This window comes from Pygocentrus nattereri, chromosome 9, assembly GCF_015220715.1.
Source record: "Pygocentrus nattereri isolate fPygNat1 chromosome 9, fPygNat1.pri, whole genome shotgun sequence".
NCBI lineage: Eukaryota > Metazoa > Chordata > Actinopteri > Characiformes > Serrasalmidae > Pygocentrus > Pygocentrus nattereri.
In genome coordinates this window covers 46,127,947-46,145,769 of record NC_051219.1, presented here as the reverse complement: position 1 = coordinate 46,145,769, position 17,823 = coordinate 46,127,947, and the positions used below count along the sequence as shown (strand labels likewise).

At 44.5% G+C, this 17,823-nt stretch overlaps 1 protein-coding gene across 1 annotated transcript; it reads left to right on the top strand.

Annotated features, from left to right (window-relative positions):
• Window positions 1–6,151: 6,151 nt before the first annotated feature.
• Window positions 6,152–11,803, top strand: rps21 (ribosomal protein S21). Its single transcript, XM_017715688.2, has 6 exons — window positions 6,152–6,286; window positions 8,014–8,101; window positions 8,273–8,336; window positions 9,171–9,242; window positions 10,508–10,563; window positions 11,741–11,803. The coding sequence occupies exons 2-6, from the start codon at window positions 8,052–8,054 to the stop codon at window positions 11,748–11,750; spliced, it is 252 nt and encodes an 83-aa protein (XP_017571177.1). The 5' UTR covers window positions 6,152–6,286; window positions 8,014–8,051; the 3' UTR covers window positions 11,751–11,803.
• The last annotated feature ends 6,020 nt before the right edge of the window (window positions 11,804–17,823 follow it).

Sequence of the window (17,823 nt, the reverse complement as noted above, 5' to 3'; positions counted from 1 at the left end):
CCACTCTCTCCAGGCTGGGTTTGTTCCATCTTCTCTAAAGGCAGCCATAATCAGACCACTGCTCAAAAAACCTACTCTTGATCCGGAAGTCTTTGCAAATTATAGGCCCATCTCCAATCTTCCCTTTCTCTCTAAAGTGCTGGAAAAGGTAGTCGCCGCCCATCTTCAGGACCATCGTAAATGCAAAAACCTTGAAAAATTTCAGTCTGGCTTCCGCTCTGCTCACAGCACAGAAACAGCTTTGGTTAAGGTCACAAATGACCTTCTGATGGCAGCAGACACTGGCTCACCTTCCCTCCTCATCCTCCTGGATTTGTCTGCTGCATTTGGCACTGTTGACCATGGCATACTCCTCAATCGGCTTCATCACACCATTGGTCTCACGGACACCGCCATAAACTGGTCTCAGTCTTATCTGACTGAGAGAACAGAACACTTAACATATGGAAAGGCAAGATCCCAGACACACACTGTGACCTGTGGAGTCCCCCATGGGTCAGTCCTGGGCCCCATCCTGTTTACTATATACATGCTTCCCCTTGGTCATGTCATTAGTCACCATGGAATTTCATTCCACTGCTATGCTGATGATGTACAACTTTACCTTCGTATTGACGCAAACTCCTGTGTAGCCTCTTCATCGTCAACGTCATCATCACAAATTGCTGCCTGTCTAGAAGATATTCAGTGTGGATGGAACACAACTTCCTCCAGTTGAACAGTGCCAAAACAGAGGCAATCATGATTGGCACCCCACATCAGACTCAGTCAACCTCCATAACCAGTATTATATTCTCCGGCCACAACATTCCCCTCTCCTCATCAGTCTCCAATCTTGGTGTGAGGTTTGACCCTCAACTCACTTTCGAGACCCATATAAAACACCTCTGCAAGATCTCCTTTCACCACCTCATGCTTTGATCTCCTCCAGACTCGACCACTGCAATGCACTTCTCATTGGGATTCCTGGCAAGAGTCTCCAGAGGCTACAACACATTCAGACCAGCGCTGCCAGGATCCTGATGAGAGTGTGTAAATATGAACACATCACACCCGTCCTCTGTTCTCTTCACTGGCATCTCTGCCAGGATCGAATACACGGTTTCCCTCCTCACCCACCAGTGCATTTATGGCAATGCGCCTACGTATCTGAAAGAACTCCTCACCCCACAGACCTCATCACGATCCCTTCGTTCTACAAACACAAATCTCCTCCTCCCCCAGAACTAAACTCCACACCATGGGGGACCAGGCCTTCTGTTCTGCTGCTCCTCGCTTATGGAATGCTCTCCCTGACCATCTGAGGGGACCACGGTCAAGTGAGAGTTAAAACCTTTCTCTTCAGCAGAACTTACAACCCGTGATCTTCCTATGGAGTGTTAAGATGTTTTGTAGTAGTTCTTTGATTTCATTGAAATGCTTCTACTGTATAGCACTTTGAGATTTGCTTAAAATGTAAAGTGCATTACAAGTAAAATTTATTATTATTATCATTATTATTATTATTATTATTATTATTATTACATCAATCATATAGAATTGCAGTCATCACAGAAGAGCTCATCCCCACAGTCGTGTGTGAAGACCGAGGCCATATATTGAGGAAAAAAAATGTTTTTCTGCAATTTTAACTGCAATAATCTACACATGACTATGGAATATAAAAAATAAATGACATAAAAAAAACAAAAGCCTAATAAATATTATAAAATATATAATGAAACTTCCCCAGTAGTCGTGTCACTGGTGTTACTGCTTAACACAAAAACACTTATTTTGAAATAAAAGTCACGTTGATTTGATGTTCTGTAAAACGCATTGATCATTAAAAACGTTTCTGGTGTTTCCTTTATTATGTGGAACACCAGAGACGGTCAGTAACACCAGTGACTCCTATGGACAGACAGAGAAGTGACCGTTTCTGTAGAATGACCCAAATATATACTAACATATATTTTATCTTCAGTGCCAACATAGAGCTGCCCGTGTTTCAGTTAGATGGAAATGCATTGGTTAGTATATCAATATGATTGGTTGATTAACAATCAGTTCCTAATAATGTTAGTGGTAAATATGACGTTAGGACTTCAGGTCACCTCCTAAAGTCTTAACTGACAGGACAGAAAGCTTGACTGTACCTACCTACACATCAGGGGGGAAATCCAGATCGGATCATTTTCCATTGGGTGTTTATAACCCTTTTGTTTCCAAATCTTGACAATGAAGTAAGAGAAATATTACAGTCCTCACAGCTGTTATAAAACAATCACAATAATTATATGAAATTAAACTGAAGAATAGACTTTTTAAATGTTGTTGCTTCTTTAAAAGACCTGAGTATCCCTGAGAATTGGTCCTGGCCATGTTTTAAAACATATTTATATTCATAGCTAAACACATAATCTTGTATTAAACATTGATGTCCCGTGCTTTACGGTGCATTTAGAACAAAAGCTATGAATGATACACATCATCTGTCTGCTAAAAGGAAATCATCGATCTTATGTTCTGGTAAAGAAAAATGTGGAAAGCCCAAACTATTGTGAAGGAAGGAGAGTGAAACTATCGTAGGTGAATGTTATCCATCTGAATGCAAAACCTTTTTATTTATTTATTTAATTTTCTGACTATCTTGTGTGGGCTCAACTTCTGCCAACTTAGTTCCAAGCAATATTTCCATAATAGATTTGCACAATTTGCATAACAAATTCAAGGAAATAATAAGCGATATAATCTAGTTAGCCATTAATATGACCTGTCAAGGGCGTTTCCCGCTGGTCACGACTCCTTACAGCGCTCCAGTTCCCCAGAGAACTAATCAGTAACACCTGTTCTTCTTTAATTAGTTTAGTTTAAAGCCCCGGTTTGTAGACAGTCTCATTGTGAGGCTTCTTTCCACAGAGCTCCTGGCTGTTCCCGCCTGGGCTGTTCCCGCCTGGGCTGTTCCCGCCTGGGCTGTTCCCGCCTGGGCTGTTCCCGCCTGATCTTTTCTCCTGTTTATGTTTGTGTTTTTGTGTATGTTGTCTTTTCTGGATTTGACCATTGCCTGTGGCCTGACTACGACTGTGGGTTCTGTTTGCACTAGTAAAGCCTTCGTTTTTGTGATTGACATTTGATGAAGACCTGTTGAAGAGACCGTTTGTTGTATTTTAATGGCAGTCAAATGAAGAGTAGAGTGGAGCTGTAAGTCTGAGCTCTGAGAAAAGCTCTTGTATTGAACTTCCGGCAGGCAGGAAGACACATAAAGTCCATCCAATCCTTGGGGAGGTCACCACCAACCTCACACGTTACACTACTGGGAATAGCACATGTAGCTCACACGTACACCTTAACCAAGCAACAGCAGCATTAACAACAATAAACAACATTAATAATCCCTTTATCAACTGGGCTGCGCGCCTCCCATGAGCCTAAGGCCGTTGTTTTAGGCCGAGCATTGCCACCTGCCCCCGTGACGGGTCTCTGACTACTACGTAATGGGTCTAGACTGGCTGATGAGTGAAGACATGTTTGACGACTGACGTCACTTTCACTTCTATTCTGAGAGAAGCCTGCACTGTGATTCATCTGACAACAGCATGCTGTGGAGTCCACCAAGGCCACCCGCTTTAGCCTCGAGAGACCTGACAATTCATCTTCGTCCCCAAAGGATCCCAAAGCTACAGAGCTGAAACCTGGGGCACCACGTAGAGACGTCCTGGTTTTCCAGCGACATCTGATTTGTTCAGTGTGTCATTCGCAACAGGAGCTCTGCCTTTCCAGATTGGCTGCCATCTCAGCAAAAACAGGTTATGGGTGCAAGAGAAGTAAGTAGTTGAAATATAAGCATTTATGATGCCTCTGAAGCCTGAAGTCGATCTATTTTAGGCAGAAAAATGTTTTTCTACTAAATTTCAGGGCAATATTTTTATTGATGTGCCTAAAATTTTAATCACCTAACAGTTTGCGTTTTTGATGTCCTCTGTGGCGACACCATCCATCCATCCATCCATCCATCCATCCATCCATCCATCATCTTCCACTTCTCTGGGGTTCGGGTCGCGGGGGCAGCATCCTAAGCAATGAGGCCCAGACCTCCCTTTCCCCAGCCACTTCCACTAGCTCCCTGGGAGGGATTCCGAGGCGCTTCCAGGCCAGCTGGGCGATATAGTCGCACCAGCGTGTCCTGGGTCTTCCCCGGGGTCTCCTCCCAGGTGGACTCGCCTGTGACACCTCCCGAGGGAGGCGTCCAGGAGGCATCCTAACCAGATGCCCGAACCACCTCAGCTGGCTCCTCTCGACGTGGAGAAGCAGCGGCTCTACTCCGAGTCCCTCCCGGATGACCGAACTTCTCACCCTCTCTCTAAGGGAGAGTCCAGACACCCTGCGGAGGAAACTCATTTTGGCCGCTTGTATTCGCGATCTCGTTCTTTCGGTCATTACCCAAAGCTCATGACCACAGGTGAGGGTGGTGCTTTGTGGATCGGGCATTGGCCGAAGGCGTGGGCCTTGGCACTCTGTGGCAACACTGGAACTGAAAATCTGATTTTAGATGAAGTTCATATTTATTATTTGATGCTTTTTGGACTCCAAAATTCCAAACAGCTTAAAAGACTTACGATTTGACCTTAAGAGCAAATATGTGACCGTGCTTAATTCATTAATTCTGAACAAAAATTTTATTTTGTTCTTCTGCCTTAAATCAAGTGACACTGAACCCACCTGTAAGTGCTATTCCTGTAAAATGGAAGTATCTAGGAGCAACAGCAGTGGGAGACCATGCAAACTCGCAGAGCATGGTCACGTAACTGCATTGCGAGCTTAATCAATGGGTTTCCATGGCTGAGCAACTGCACACAAGCCTAAGATCACTAATGTCAAACCTCAGCTGGAGTGATGTAAAGCATCCCGCCTGCACTCGAGAGCAGTGGAAAGGTTTTCCCTGAAGTGATGGATTACGCTTCACTATCTAGCAGTCTGACGGATGAATCTGGGTCTGGCGGATGCCAGGAGAATGCTACCTACTTGAATGTTTAAGGCCACAGTCAATAAGTCAATAAGTCAATATGAAAGGGACATACAGTATACTGAAACTGAACTCAAAATATTACCACTTTATTCTCTAAATATTACCACTTTATTCTCAGAATTGTACCATTTTTTTCTCTAAATATTGCCATTTTTTTTCAAAATATTACCACTTTATTCTCGGAATATTACCACTTTATTCTCAAAATATTACCACTTTTTTCTCAAAATATTACCACTTTTTTCTCGAAATATTACCGCTTTATTCTCGGAATTGTACCATTTTTTTCTCGAATTATTGCCACTTTATTCTCGAAATATCACCACTTTTTTCTCGAAATATTTTTTTCTCAAAATATAACCACTTTATTCTCAGAATTGTACCATTTTTTTCTCGAAATATTACCACTTGTTTCTCGAAATATTACCACTTTATTCTTGAAATATTAGCACTTTTTTCTCAAAATATTACCACTTTTTCCTCAAAACATTACCACTTTTTTCTCGAAATATTACCACTTTTTTCTCGAAATATTACCACTTTTTTCTCAAAATATTACCACTTTATTCTCGAAATATTACCACTTTTTTCTTGAAATATTAATTTTTTTTCCCTCGAAATATAATTCTTTCCTCAAAATATTACCACTTTTTTCTCAAAATATTAAAATTTTTTCCTCGAAATATTACGACTTTATTCTCGAAATATTATATTTTTTTCTCAAAATATTACACCTTTTTTTCTGGAAATATTACCACTTTTTTCTCAAAATATTAAAAAAATTTTCCTCAAAATTTTACGACTTTATTCTCAAAATATTACCTTTTTTCTGGAAAACTGCCATTTTTTCCTCGAAATATTGCCACTTTATTCTCAAAATATTACCACTTTTTTCTCAAAATATTACCACTTTATTCTCGAAATGTTACCGCTTTATTCTGGAAATATTACCGCTTTATTCTGGAAATATTCTCGAGGTCTTGTCTTTATTTTTATGACACGCCGCCGCGCCCGCGGTAACCGCTATGGGACTTTTATGAACTTTAGCTGCGCTAAAATTTCACCTGTTTCCCTCACAAGCCTCTCAGCAATACCCAGCAGGCCGCCCAGCAGATATGTTTCAGTTATGGTGTTAATATTTAATAGTGTCAGTGATGTATTAATCGCTGTTGTTAATATATTAATTATTAGCTGACGCTCCCTCCATCCTGGCCCCGCTATGTCACTTCCTCCCGCTGCGGGCCTCTTCCTTTCCTCGCGAGGCAGCTGTGGAGCGAGGTGAGGGCTGCGCGCGCTCCGCGCTGAATCCCGCGGTACCGGGGTCTGGACCCGTCGGCCGCGCTCGGCCCGGCCCGGCGCGCGTGTGTGTGGCGTGTCTGGGTCGAAGTGGGGGGGTTTAGAGCGGATTAAGGGTCGCTAATGTGACCCAGGCCGTGTTTAGTGGACCGCGCCGCCTCATGCGGCCGTTAGCCGGTTAGCTTAGCTCCGGTCCTCCGCTCGTCAGGCGGGTCGGAACCGCGGTTCGTCGGGTTAGTTACGGCCGTTAAGGCGGTTAAACCGAGTGGAAGCGGGGACGCGTTATTTAATACCGAGGCTGGAAAGTTAATCCGGCCCCGGCTCTGATTCTCCGCGCTGTTTGGGTTCGTCCATTGAGTTCGGGACCAAATCGAGTTATCCAGTAACTTTAAAAGCTCCTCAGATTATCAGAACCTGTGATTTCTGATCTCCACACATCACTATATGCTTATAATTCACTGCTAAAGTCCAAAAATCTGCGCCGCTCTTTGTGTTGTTCTCTAAAAGTGATGTTTCCAGAGCAGATCACTGAAGAGACGCCGTCTGTTTATAGTTTAGAGCCCAGATTTGGGGAAAAACGGGTCGACTTTCAGTAGAAAAACAAACTGAGTTCAGCTTCTTTTATTATAAGGGTTTAAAATGACGTCACCGTCTATTAGACTGGAGAGAAGAGCTACAGCCTCACACGACGCCCAGCTTCTGAATGGAGCTTATGGAGTATGAAAGTTATGGAGAACATGATGAAGGGAGGTTTGGACCCACCGGTGGTCCCGAGGAGTTTAGGAGGTTAAAAAGTAAATTTTTACAGCTTTAGCTTTTGTCTGTGTAAATGCAGAGAGGATGTCTGGCTTTTTACTGCTACCCTGGGAGACCCCAAGGGGCCGCGGTGAGATGTTCCCTCAGATTTTTGCTTTAGTCAAAATCAAGTCAAATTTATTTGTGGCACTTTTTACAACTGATGTAGTCACAAAGCAGCTTTACAGAATTCCAGTAAAGACAGAGTTTAACATGAATGTAAAACCCCCGGGTGGCAGTGACCAGGAGAACCTCCCTCAGAGCTGAGGAAGAAGCCTTGGGAGGAACCAGCCTCACCAGGGGGACCCGTCCTCCTCTGGTCAAACTACCTACAGAGTTATTAGACTACTAATATTAATAGCAGTAGTATTAGTAGTAGGAATAGCTGGGAGTCTATGGAAACATCAGTGTAGGGTGGGCAGCTCGTCCAGGGTAGGTGGTGGTATCTGGGGCGTGGGCAGCAGGAGGGCTTGACAGTCAGTGTCCGGCCGGACAGGTGGGCAGTCGTTTACTCTGCTTTACGATGCAGTGGTTTGCGTTCGCCTGTGAAAGCTGTGCTCAGAGATGAAGCAGCTCATTGAATTTTACAGGGTTGAAATATAAGCACATGGTGCCGCTTCTCCAAGTCGAACGTGATTGTGCTCTGAACGTTGAGCTGAGACTGAGGGTCCTCGTACAGTAAAGGCTGCGCTTACAGAGACCTGCACAGAACAATGGCTGGATAAACTCAGACTGGGAAAACTGGGAAAACGGTTAACGAAGCTCTAATGTAGACAGTGCTGTCGGGCACCTCTGGTCCTACGTGTGCTTGCTGTCTGACCAGCTCAGGTCATTAATGAGTTTAACCACGGCCCCTAAGGGCCTCCATAGGTTTTAACTGTACAGTAACCCTTTGTCATCTTGTCCGTGTTCAGCTCTTAGAAGCCCTTAACGACCACCAGAGAACCTCAACATGCAGAACGACGCTGGAGAATTCGTGGACCTGTACGTGCCCCGCAAATGGTAAGATGATTGACCCGTTTTGTGCCGTTTTTGTTTTAATTGGCTCTGTTTCTTTCCTTATATGCTGTCGAAGCTGTTCTGTGGTAGTCGTTGAGTCAGGAGTTTGGGTTTTGAGTGCCTCGTGTTTGTAGTTGAGTTCAAAACTCAAAGCTTGCTTTCTTTGCTTTGCAGCTCCGCCAGCAACAGAATCATCGGTGCGAAGGACCATGCCTCTATCCAGATTAACATTGCTGAGGTAAGGGAGTAGCTGACCCGTCAGCCCGCGTTTGGGACAGTTGGCATCATGATAATTATAATTATGCGAGAATAATAACGAGGTTCGTTGAGGCATGGCACATGTAGATATAGAGCTAACAGTTAAGGCTTTATTGAAGTAGACACTTCATTATTACCCCTTAAAGCCCATGTGTCAAACGTAAGGCTTTTATTTTGTATTAATATTAGCCTGTTTTACAATGCGCTGCACTACAGTCCCCAGCATGCACTGCGGTGCTGCGTGCATTCCGACTCTCCCACCCCAACAACAGCGGATACACAACTCTACACGTATACAGTCAGAAACTGAGCCCAAGTCTTAACGAACTTGCAGCATAGAGAAGGTGCCAGGTGCCTAATTCAGGCAGGTAGGTAGGTCTAAAAGACTGAGCTCCTGGGAGCTTTTAAAGTTAGAATACATCAACTATTAATGTAATATTTAATATTTTACAGTCTATTACTATTGCCTTTGTTTTACTGTTGAAGCTTCTGTATATTTTGAGTAAATGAGGGCTGGTCCAGTTTAAAGCACAACATTAAATAAAAAGGAAATGAGACCTTTTTGGTTTTCTCTGGAAACAAATTTGGGATTTTCAACTTTTCAACTCAACTTTAGTCGTTGAGTTTGTCGCTCCTGCTCTAAAGAGCTGCCTTAGTAAAGCGGACGTGTTCAGTACATGCGCGCCTCTACTTCATCCTGCTCAGTAAACGAGTGGGTTCTGCTACTTTGGTGTTCTACTCAGTTGGTAGCTGTTCCAGTTCGCTTGCATGTCAGAAAGTGACCAGTTCTGAATGTTTGCTTTAATGTTCTCAGGTTGACAAGGTCACTGGCAGGTTCAACGGACAGTTCAAGACCTACGCCATCTGTGGCGCCATTCGCAAAATGGTAAGTTTTGTGTTTTTAAAGATCTGTAGCAGTAATTGAGCATTCGGTCGAGACGCTGTGGTTCTCCGAAGTCGCTCAGTAGGGAGCTCTGACACTGTGGGTTCTGGGCTGATGACAATGCACTGATACTCACACACCGGCCACTTTATTAGGTACGCTAGTAAAAGGCTGGACCCCCTTTTTCCTTCAGAACTGCTTTAATTCTTCATGCCACACTTTCAACAAGGTGTTGGAAACGTTCCTCAGAGATTCTGGTTGGTTATTTGAGTTCCTGCTGCCTTTCTATCATCTGGAACCAGTCTGCCCATTCTCCTCTGACCTCTCACATCAACAAGGCATTTTCGTCCACACAACTGACCGCTCACTGGATATTTCCTCTTTTTCGGACCGTTCTCTGTGAACCCTAGAGATGGTTGAGCGTGAAAATCCCAGCAGATCAGCAGTTTCTGAAATACTCAGACCAGCCCGTCTGGCACCAACAACCACGCCACGTTCAAAGTCCCTTAAATCCCCTTTCTTCCCCGTTCTGATGCTCGGTCTGCACTTCAGCAGGTCGTCTTGACCACCTCTACAGGCCTAAATGCAGTGAGCTGCGGCCGTGTGATTGGCTGATCAGCTATTTGTGTTAACAAGCAGTTGAACCTAATAAAGTGGCCGGTGAGTGTATAAACAGTAAGGATGCAGATTATGGAAACGCTCGTTTAGCTTGGTGGAAGAGTGTAATATGAAGTAGTCAGTTGTAGTATTTTTTTAAAAATGGCAACAAATCAGAAAATGTTTTAAATTTGCTGAGTTGACGCCTCAGTGGTGAACAGATCCCACAGCACAGGGTCACTGTTGCTGTAAGAGGTAGTAGATGAAGATATTAGGGTAGAAAAACTCTCCTCCCAAAAGGTGTGCAGGCATTCGTGTAGCTGCAGTCCTTAATAAGGTCCTGAATATGATTAGACAGGGAAATAATTAGCTTTAGTTCTACACATGGAGACTTACTGCACCCCCCTTTGAATCTTTTGATGGTCTGGATTGTAAGATGACCTCTAATTAAGCAAAACAGCTGGAATCATGAATTAATAGTAATAATAAAACAAAAGTCTAATTTCCAATAAATTCAGGTAGCTTTTGTTCGTGTCGTTTGCTGTTAGTACTGATTATGAAAATCAATCACTGGATTTAAAATCTTTAAAACTTTATTCTGATAACATTTTGCGTGTAATACAGCCGGGAATAGCAGTCCAGCAGTAAACATTCATTTTTGCCGTCTGCAGGGCGAGGCTGATGACTCTCTCCTGAGGCTGGCGAAGAACGATGCCATTGTGTCAAAGTAAGTGTCTTCTTTATTATAACCGCTGTGTGTGATGGGCTTGTGTTAGTATGACGGGAGCCCACCGAGCCATTCTCACCTTCCAAAACAGCTTTCTAGGGCTGCAGCCGTTCTGTGTTTATTTTAAAACATTCAGTCAGGTACTATTTGACAGATCAAAGCTCTGAGCTCTGTTTGATCTGCATGTAAACAGTCACTAAAGCAGCTTTTATCATCTGAGAGAATCACTACAGTTCAGCCTTTTCTCTCTCAGAGCGACGCAGAGAAACCTGTTCATGCGTTTGTTCCAGCAGAGTTGATCACTGTAATGGTCTTCATACTGAACCTCCTAAGAAATCAGTACATCCTTTACAGCTCGGACAAAACGCAGCAGCATCCTACCAAATAGATCCGTCTGGTTTAAAAGAGCTGCACTGGCTGTCTATCACTCAGGATAGAGTTTAAAGCTCTGCTACTAGTTTTTAAAGCTCTAAATGGCCTTAAAGCTCTGTTTACATCAGAGTGTCTGTCTATGATCTTAGATCTGCAGATTCTGACCTACAAACACCTTCAGTAAAACACAGAAAACAGAAACTCGTTCAGTTACTCTGCTTCTAAACTGGAGCTCAGCTCAGCTTTTATTAGCCAGTCGAGCTCAGAGCTCACTTTTAATAAACACCTGAAAACGCAGCTCTTTCACTCTCGTGGTGTTTATCGTGTCATTTTCTTATGATTCTAAATCAATACTTATTATTTCTTGTAGAACTGCTTTATCACCTGGCTGTGAAACACTGACGGGATTAAATGTTTGTCATTCCGTTGAATAAATGTCATTTATTTTGCTGGTCATTTGTTTTCGTATGAAATGAAAAAGTAAAAGATGATGAGAGAACGGCTGTTTTCATAATCGGTTCATTCCTGGACAGGAAACGACATCTTTACCAAATGGAAACAGTTTGTTTTACTGACCGATGAGTGACCATGCTCAAGGTTTTGTCGCTGGAAAGACTGTTTTCTACATGAATGATTTAATGATCCCGTCTCGTCATTTGAATATTTGTTGCAGCCCTAATAAACTGAAAGCCTGTGATATTTGGGGAGGTCACTCGGGCTCGTAGTTTGACAGCGCGTTGAATCCAGTCTTACAGCCACTTGAGTGTCGCTTATAGTCTCTAATTACTTTCTCTTCTTCTGACAGGAACATCTAAGCTCAGAGATGGACGTCTGGAGTTTCTGTGTACAATAAAATTTAAAAAACGAACGTCAGTTGTGTGTTTTTCTTGAGTGCGGACTATAGAGGTAGTTACAGCAGTGAATACATGGAATTAGTTGATCAGTTTTATTTTGATGGACCCGTGTCTCTGTTGCAAACGGATTAGTGTGAAGCGGCTGGGATGAGGATCAGTACCTCCAAATCCGAGGCCATGGTTCTCAGGCGGAAAAGGGTGGAGAGCCCTCTCTGGGTCGGGGATAGGCTCTTGCCTCAAGTGGAGGAGTTTAAGTATCTCGGGGTCTTGTTCAGGAGTGATGGTACAAGGGAGCGGGAGATTGACAGGCGGATTGGTGCTGGGTCAGCAGTGATGCGGGCTCTTTACCGGTCTGTTGTGGTAAAGAAAGCTGAGACATAAGGCAAGGCTCTCGATTTACCGGTCGATCTACGTTCCCACCCTCACCTATGGTCATGAGCTTTGGGTAATGACCGAAAGAACGAGATCGCGAATACAAGCGGCCGAAATGAGTTTCCTCCGCAGGGTGTCTGGACTCTCCCTTAGAGATAGGGTGAGAAGTTCGGGCATCCAGGAGGGACTCAAGGTAGAGCCGCTGCTTCTCCACGTCGAGAGGAGGCGGCTGAGGTGGTTCAGGCATCTGGTTAGGATGCCTCCTGGACGCCTCCCTCGGGAGGTGTCACAGGCAAGTCCACCCGGGAGGAGACCCCGGGGAAGACCCAGGACACGCTGGCGTGACTATATCGCCCAGCTGGCCTGGGAGCGCCTCGGAATCCCCCCGGAGAGCTAGTGGAAGTAGCTGGGGAAAGGGAGGTCTGGGCCTCATTGCTTAGGATGCTGCCCCCACCACCCAAACCCCGGAGAAGCGGAAGATGATGGATGGCTGGATGGATGGATGGATGAAGTAAAGGGGATGCACTTAAAGAACCTGAGACGGTTACAGTGGCAAGTGGACGTGAATATATACCACCTACCTGTGAATCCACTCAGTCTTTGATGAAATGTGAAGATTAACCAACAGGCTTTTTTTAGATTTTATGAAGCTCTATAGGGGCACCTCAGTACTTTAATTGGGTTGGATTTGAAACGGCAAGTGTCTTACAGGATCATCTCTTTAAAGAGAGAGAGAGAAGGCTGCGGTGGAGCCAAAGTGCTGACTTAATAAATGTGTTCTTATGTCTTCCTCAATGAGGCTGTGTGTGCCCTTTATAATGGGGCCTGGTGGTGCCACCAGATTCACAAGGCGTCCCGTAGAAAGCCTGAACCTGTCCGCATCCCTACACCCACCGGTCAGGCATAACAATCTGACCACCTAATTTCTACCCTCGTTATCAGCTCCACTTACTGTATAGCTGCTCTCTGTAGTTCTACAGTTACAGACTGTAGTCCATCCGTTTCTCTGATACTCTGTTACCCTGTTCTTCAGAGGTCAGGACCCCCATGGACCCTCACAGAGCAGGTACTGTTTGGGTGGTGGGTCATTCTCAGCCCTGCAGTAACACTGATGTGGTGGTGTGAGTGGATCAGACAGCAGTGCTGCTGGAGGTTTTAAACCCTTGTAGATGTAAAGTCAGAGACGACAGCTCATCTACTGCTGCACAGTTTGTGCTGGTCATCCTCTAGTCCTTCAGTGGTCACAGGACGCTGCTGTGTCTGATCCACTCGTTCCAGTGTTGTACCTGCTCTGTGAGGGTCCATGGGGACTGTGCACCTAAGGTTTTCGCTCACCTTGCCCCTGTGTAAGAGTGATGTCATTAGATTTAAAGAAACCAGACAGTGGGCTTCATTCTCCAATTTCTTCCTAAGTGAAGTCTCGGTCAGCTTCATGACGAGTTCTTAAAGCACAGAACTGCTCTCACCTTTGTGCTCTTGAGTGCGTCTAGATTCTGTTCTTACCTAAGAACAAACCCACATGAGGAACATTGTAGTCTATTCTACATCTACGTTATGGTCCCTCTAGAACTGTCTGACTACCCAGGAGACATTCCTGAGTGGCACTGCTCCTTACTACAGTTGCTCTGATGAGATTCCCGACCCTCTCCTGTCCTTTTGGGATGATGCCGTCCTGTTTCTGGGTTTGCTGGTGTGCATTTGATTGGTTGGGGTGTTCTGAACTCAGGGCCTTCAGTAGTTACACTAATTACACTAGCATTTGTTATAACTACCTTAGTCCACCAGATGGCACTAAAGTCGTTTGCTCCTTTCTGGTGAGAGTGAGGCTTAAATGAGTGGCGTCATTGATATGAACAGTTGAGATTCACTCGTTTTACACCCTGGAACTTATCCCTCCATCCGGAGAGGAGTCAAGAACACCCAGTGGTGGACAAAGTACACAAACCCTTTACTCGAGTTAAAATATTCCTCCAGTAAAAGTAGAAGTTCCTCCCTTTAGACCTCCACTGGAGTAAAAGTACTAAAGTATTTCCCTTCAAATGTACTTAAGTATAAAGTAAAAGTACTAAAAGAGTAATTCTGGCTCTGATGTCCTGTTATCATTTTTATAACCAGACTGGCTTCATGAACTCATTTCAGGTGAAAGTCCTCCAGCGTCTCTCTTGGTAAACCAGTCTTTTAATAGAACGTCATTAATTAGTGACGCTGACGTCTATTAAAATGATCAGAAGCACAAAACACTGAAGGTAAACAGTTTCCATCAGGGAGAACCGAGTGGCTCTGAAATCACTTTTTACACACAAGCAAAGTTTCAGTTTCAGATTTATTTACAACTTAGTTCCAAGTTTAAGTTGAATAAAAACTGGCTTTAAACTCAGGATCACAGATGAGCTCCTTTACTATGTTGATCTGTAGGCGTCTGTTCATAAACATAAACCAGCCCAAACTCATTTACTATAAAATGAAATGGTGTTTGTAGAAATTCAGAAAAAAGCCGCGTCAGTCTCGACTGCATATGTGGACATATTTCTATATTGAGCTCTATTTACACAAAGTTAGGTTAGTTCATCATTTATGTTGAACAGACTCTCCCAAAGTTTTACGCTGCTGCGCTGACGTTGAACCGCGTGCTGCACTGGGTCGGTATGACCAACAGGTCAAAACCAGCTCTAAACAAAGTGACCGCTGGGCCCTGATTGGTGCTCTGGCTTTGCGCTTCTTTCGTTTTGACATGTTACGTTTTTATACACACAGAAACCAAAAGGAACGACAGATTTCTCAAAATGTAGGAGGAAAAAGTTGGATATTAGACTCTGAAATGTAGTGGAGTGAAAGGAGAAAGACGCCCAGAACGGAGAAACTTCAGTACAGATACACCAAAAATACTAAAGTACAGAAACCAATTACATTTATTTCATTACTTGGAGTAACACTCGTAATGTTTTGTTCACCTGCAGTTCTAAATTGCTCTAGATCAGGAGCTCAATCCTGGTCCTGTGGATCTACAACCCTGGAAAATTCAGTTCTAACAGACCGGTCTCTGATGTTCAGATGCCCCCTGAAAGCCTTCATTACTTGGATCAGGTGTTTCAGTTCAGGGTTGGAGCTAAACTTTGAAGGGGGTTAGATCTGCAGGACCAGGACTGGGCTCGCCTGCTCCAGATTAACATAAAGTAAAGAATGATTAACAAATGAATTTCATTAGATAAAATTCGGTCATGTTTAGGTCCCATTGTAGAAATTATGCTAGGTCACTGGAGTCATTGTCCCCTTAATAAGAGCATCTCAACATGTATGGCAGTGGTCACTAATCCTCCTTGAGCTCTACCATCCTGCAGTTTAGTTACAACCTGCATGAAAATGCTGCCTCCTCCTTACATAACACTATTACATCTGATCCAGCTGATCCAGGACTTCTGGGGAAGTTAATTAGCTGGAGCAGGTGTAGCAGATTGTGGTTCGAACTGGACTCTGCAGGAAGATAGACGTCCAGGACAAGCATTGACCACCACTGATCTATGGAATAAACATAGTTCAATTACTACATATAGAACCAGAGCATCTTGTGCTCAGGTGCTTGGCTTTTCGGTATGTGCAGCTTTGTGGGGATGCATTATACACTGATCAGGCATAACATTGTGTGCTGGTCATCCTCTAGTCCTTCATCAGTGGTCACAGGACGCTGCCCACAGGACACTGCTGACTGGATATTTTTGGTTGGTGGACTATTCTCAGTCCAGCAGTGACACTGACGTCTTTAAAAACTCCAGCAGCACTGCTGTGTCTGATCCACTCAGACCAGCGCAACACACACCAACACACCTCCACCGCGTCAGTGTTACTGCAGTACTGAGAATGACCCACCACCCAAACAGTACCTGCTCTGTGAGGGTCCATGGGGGTCCTGACCACTGAAGAACAGGGTAACAGAGTATCAGAGAAACAGATGGACTACAGTCTGTAGCTATACAGTAAGTGCAGCTGATAAAGTGGACAATGAGCGTAGGAACAAGGAGGTGGTCATGATGTTATGCCTCATCAGTGTATGGTCATAGGTCTGGCCAATTGATGACCACAACATACAACTCCACAAACATTTGCAGTTGTTTATCTGTGACCCCTTGAGTCCTGCTTTAGTTCATAGGCACTTTTTATTAGATGTGAATTCTAAGAACTGGCTTGTAACTCATTCATGTTAAGCAGGCTAAAAATTCTCCACAAGGAGGCGCCATTAGCAGGCCAGCAGCTTCTGAGCTTCATTAGAACAGCGTTTAGCCTTATTGTGTGTCCTTGTTGGTCATCATCATCATCATCATCATCGTTAACCGCTAGTCCAGATAGGGTCGCAGTAGCAGTTGGGAGAGCAGAGAATCCCAGATGACCCTGTTCCCCACAACTTCCTCCAGCTCATTCCCAGGGACCCCAAGCCGCTCCCAGGCCAACTTGGAGATGTAATCTGTCCAGCGGGTCCTAGCACGACCCCAGGGTTTTATCCCAGTAGGCCGTGCCTGGTACACCTCCATCAGGAGGTGTCCAGGGGGCATCTGGATCAGATGCCTGAACCACCTCAGCTGGCTCCTCTCAGTGCGGAGGACTAGCCGCTGTACTCCGAGCTCCTCCCGGATGGCTGAGCTCCTCACCCTATCAAATAGAGTGTAGCCCGCCACCCGACGAAGAGGCTCATTTCCGCCGCTTGTATTCGCGATCTCATTCTTTCAGTCATTACCCACAGCTCATGACCACAGGTGAGGGTCGGGATGTAGACCGACCTGCAAACTCCACACAAACCTGATCAAACCATCGCACTCCATCAACGAAATCACACATTCACAAATGTAACATGGTGTAGGAGAGGAGGTGGAGCTGGGAATATGAGTGATGTTAGAGCTCACAAGACCTGGTTATACAGCATCCCATTACAAATACAAAGTTATCTAAAAGTAAAGGATCACTGTGGTCTGCAAACACACGTCCAAACACCACATCAGAGCAGAGAAACGGGCTTTCCGGGCTTTAGGAACAACACGCCTTAGAATAAAGCAGAATGACTCAGTCAGGTTTACTGTTTTAAAAGATGCACGATGATATTTCATCTGGGCAAATTCGTCAAAAACTTTTCTTTCAGAGTTCATGTATGAATTCCAGCGATAGCCTAGCGAGGGCAGGAAGGAAAGCAGGAGAGTGTTTTTATCTACACTCACAGTTAGCCATGTTTTTCTCTTGAGCCTCACTGCACCAAAGGAGCGGTTCTTGTCCTTTCCAGGCTGAATGGTGTTGAAATCCTCCAGCTGGTGTGTCTCAAACGTTTTATCTCTAATTTTTGCTCTAATGGTTGGAAGCAAAATTGAAGTTTTAGTACCTTTTCGACTCATCTTCATATTGTCTTGATATCAGGAGTAGCTACCACAGCTGATGAGGGACAGTGGCTAGCTGCATACTGTAAATGACTCTTACTAAACGTCCAGACGGATATAACTTATTTTTTTATTCGCTGCTCTCAGCTTGGGGCCAACGTGTTCAGGCCCCCCGGCTGGTTATTAAGAGCTTTTCACTGCTCACCTGGTTAGATGGGCGCTGACGGGCCCCACGCCCATCAAGCGGAGACTGCATTTACACAACAGGAACAGGGACGCGTCATCGACGTCGCGGACGCTGATTGGCT

Bases quoted from the DNA above. Each gene is read 5' to 3' on its own strand.
- rps21 (XM_017715688.2), top strand. From the start codon at position 8,052: ATGCAGAACGACGCTGGAGAATTCGTGGACCTGTACGTGCCCCGCAAA. The intron at 8,102-8,272 runs GTAAGATGATTG...TTTGCTTTGCAG, and splicing joins CTGTACGTGCCCCGCAAATG to CTCCGCCAGCAACAGAATCA. The intron at 8,337-9,170 runs GTAAGGGAGTAG...TAATGTTCTCAG, and splicing joins TCCAGATTAACATTGCTGAG to GTTGACAAGGTCACTGGCAG.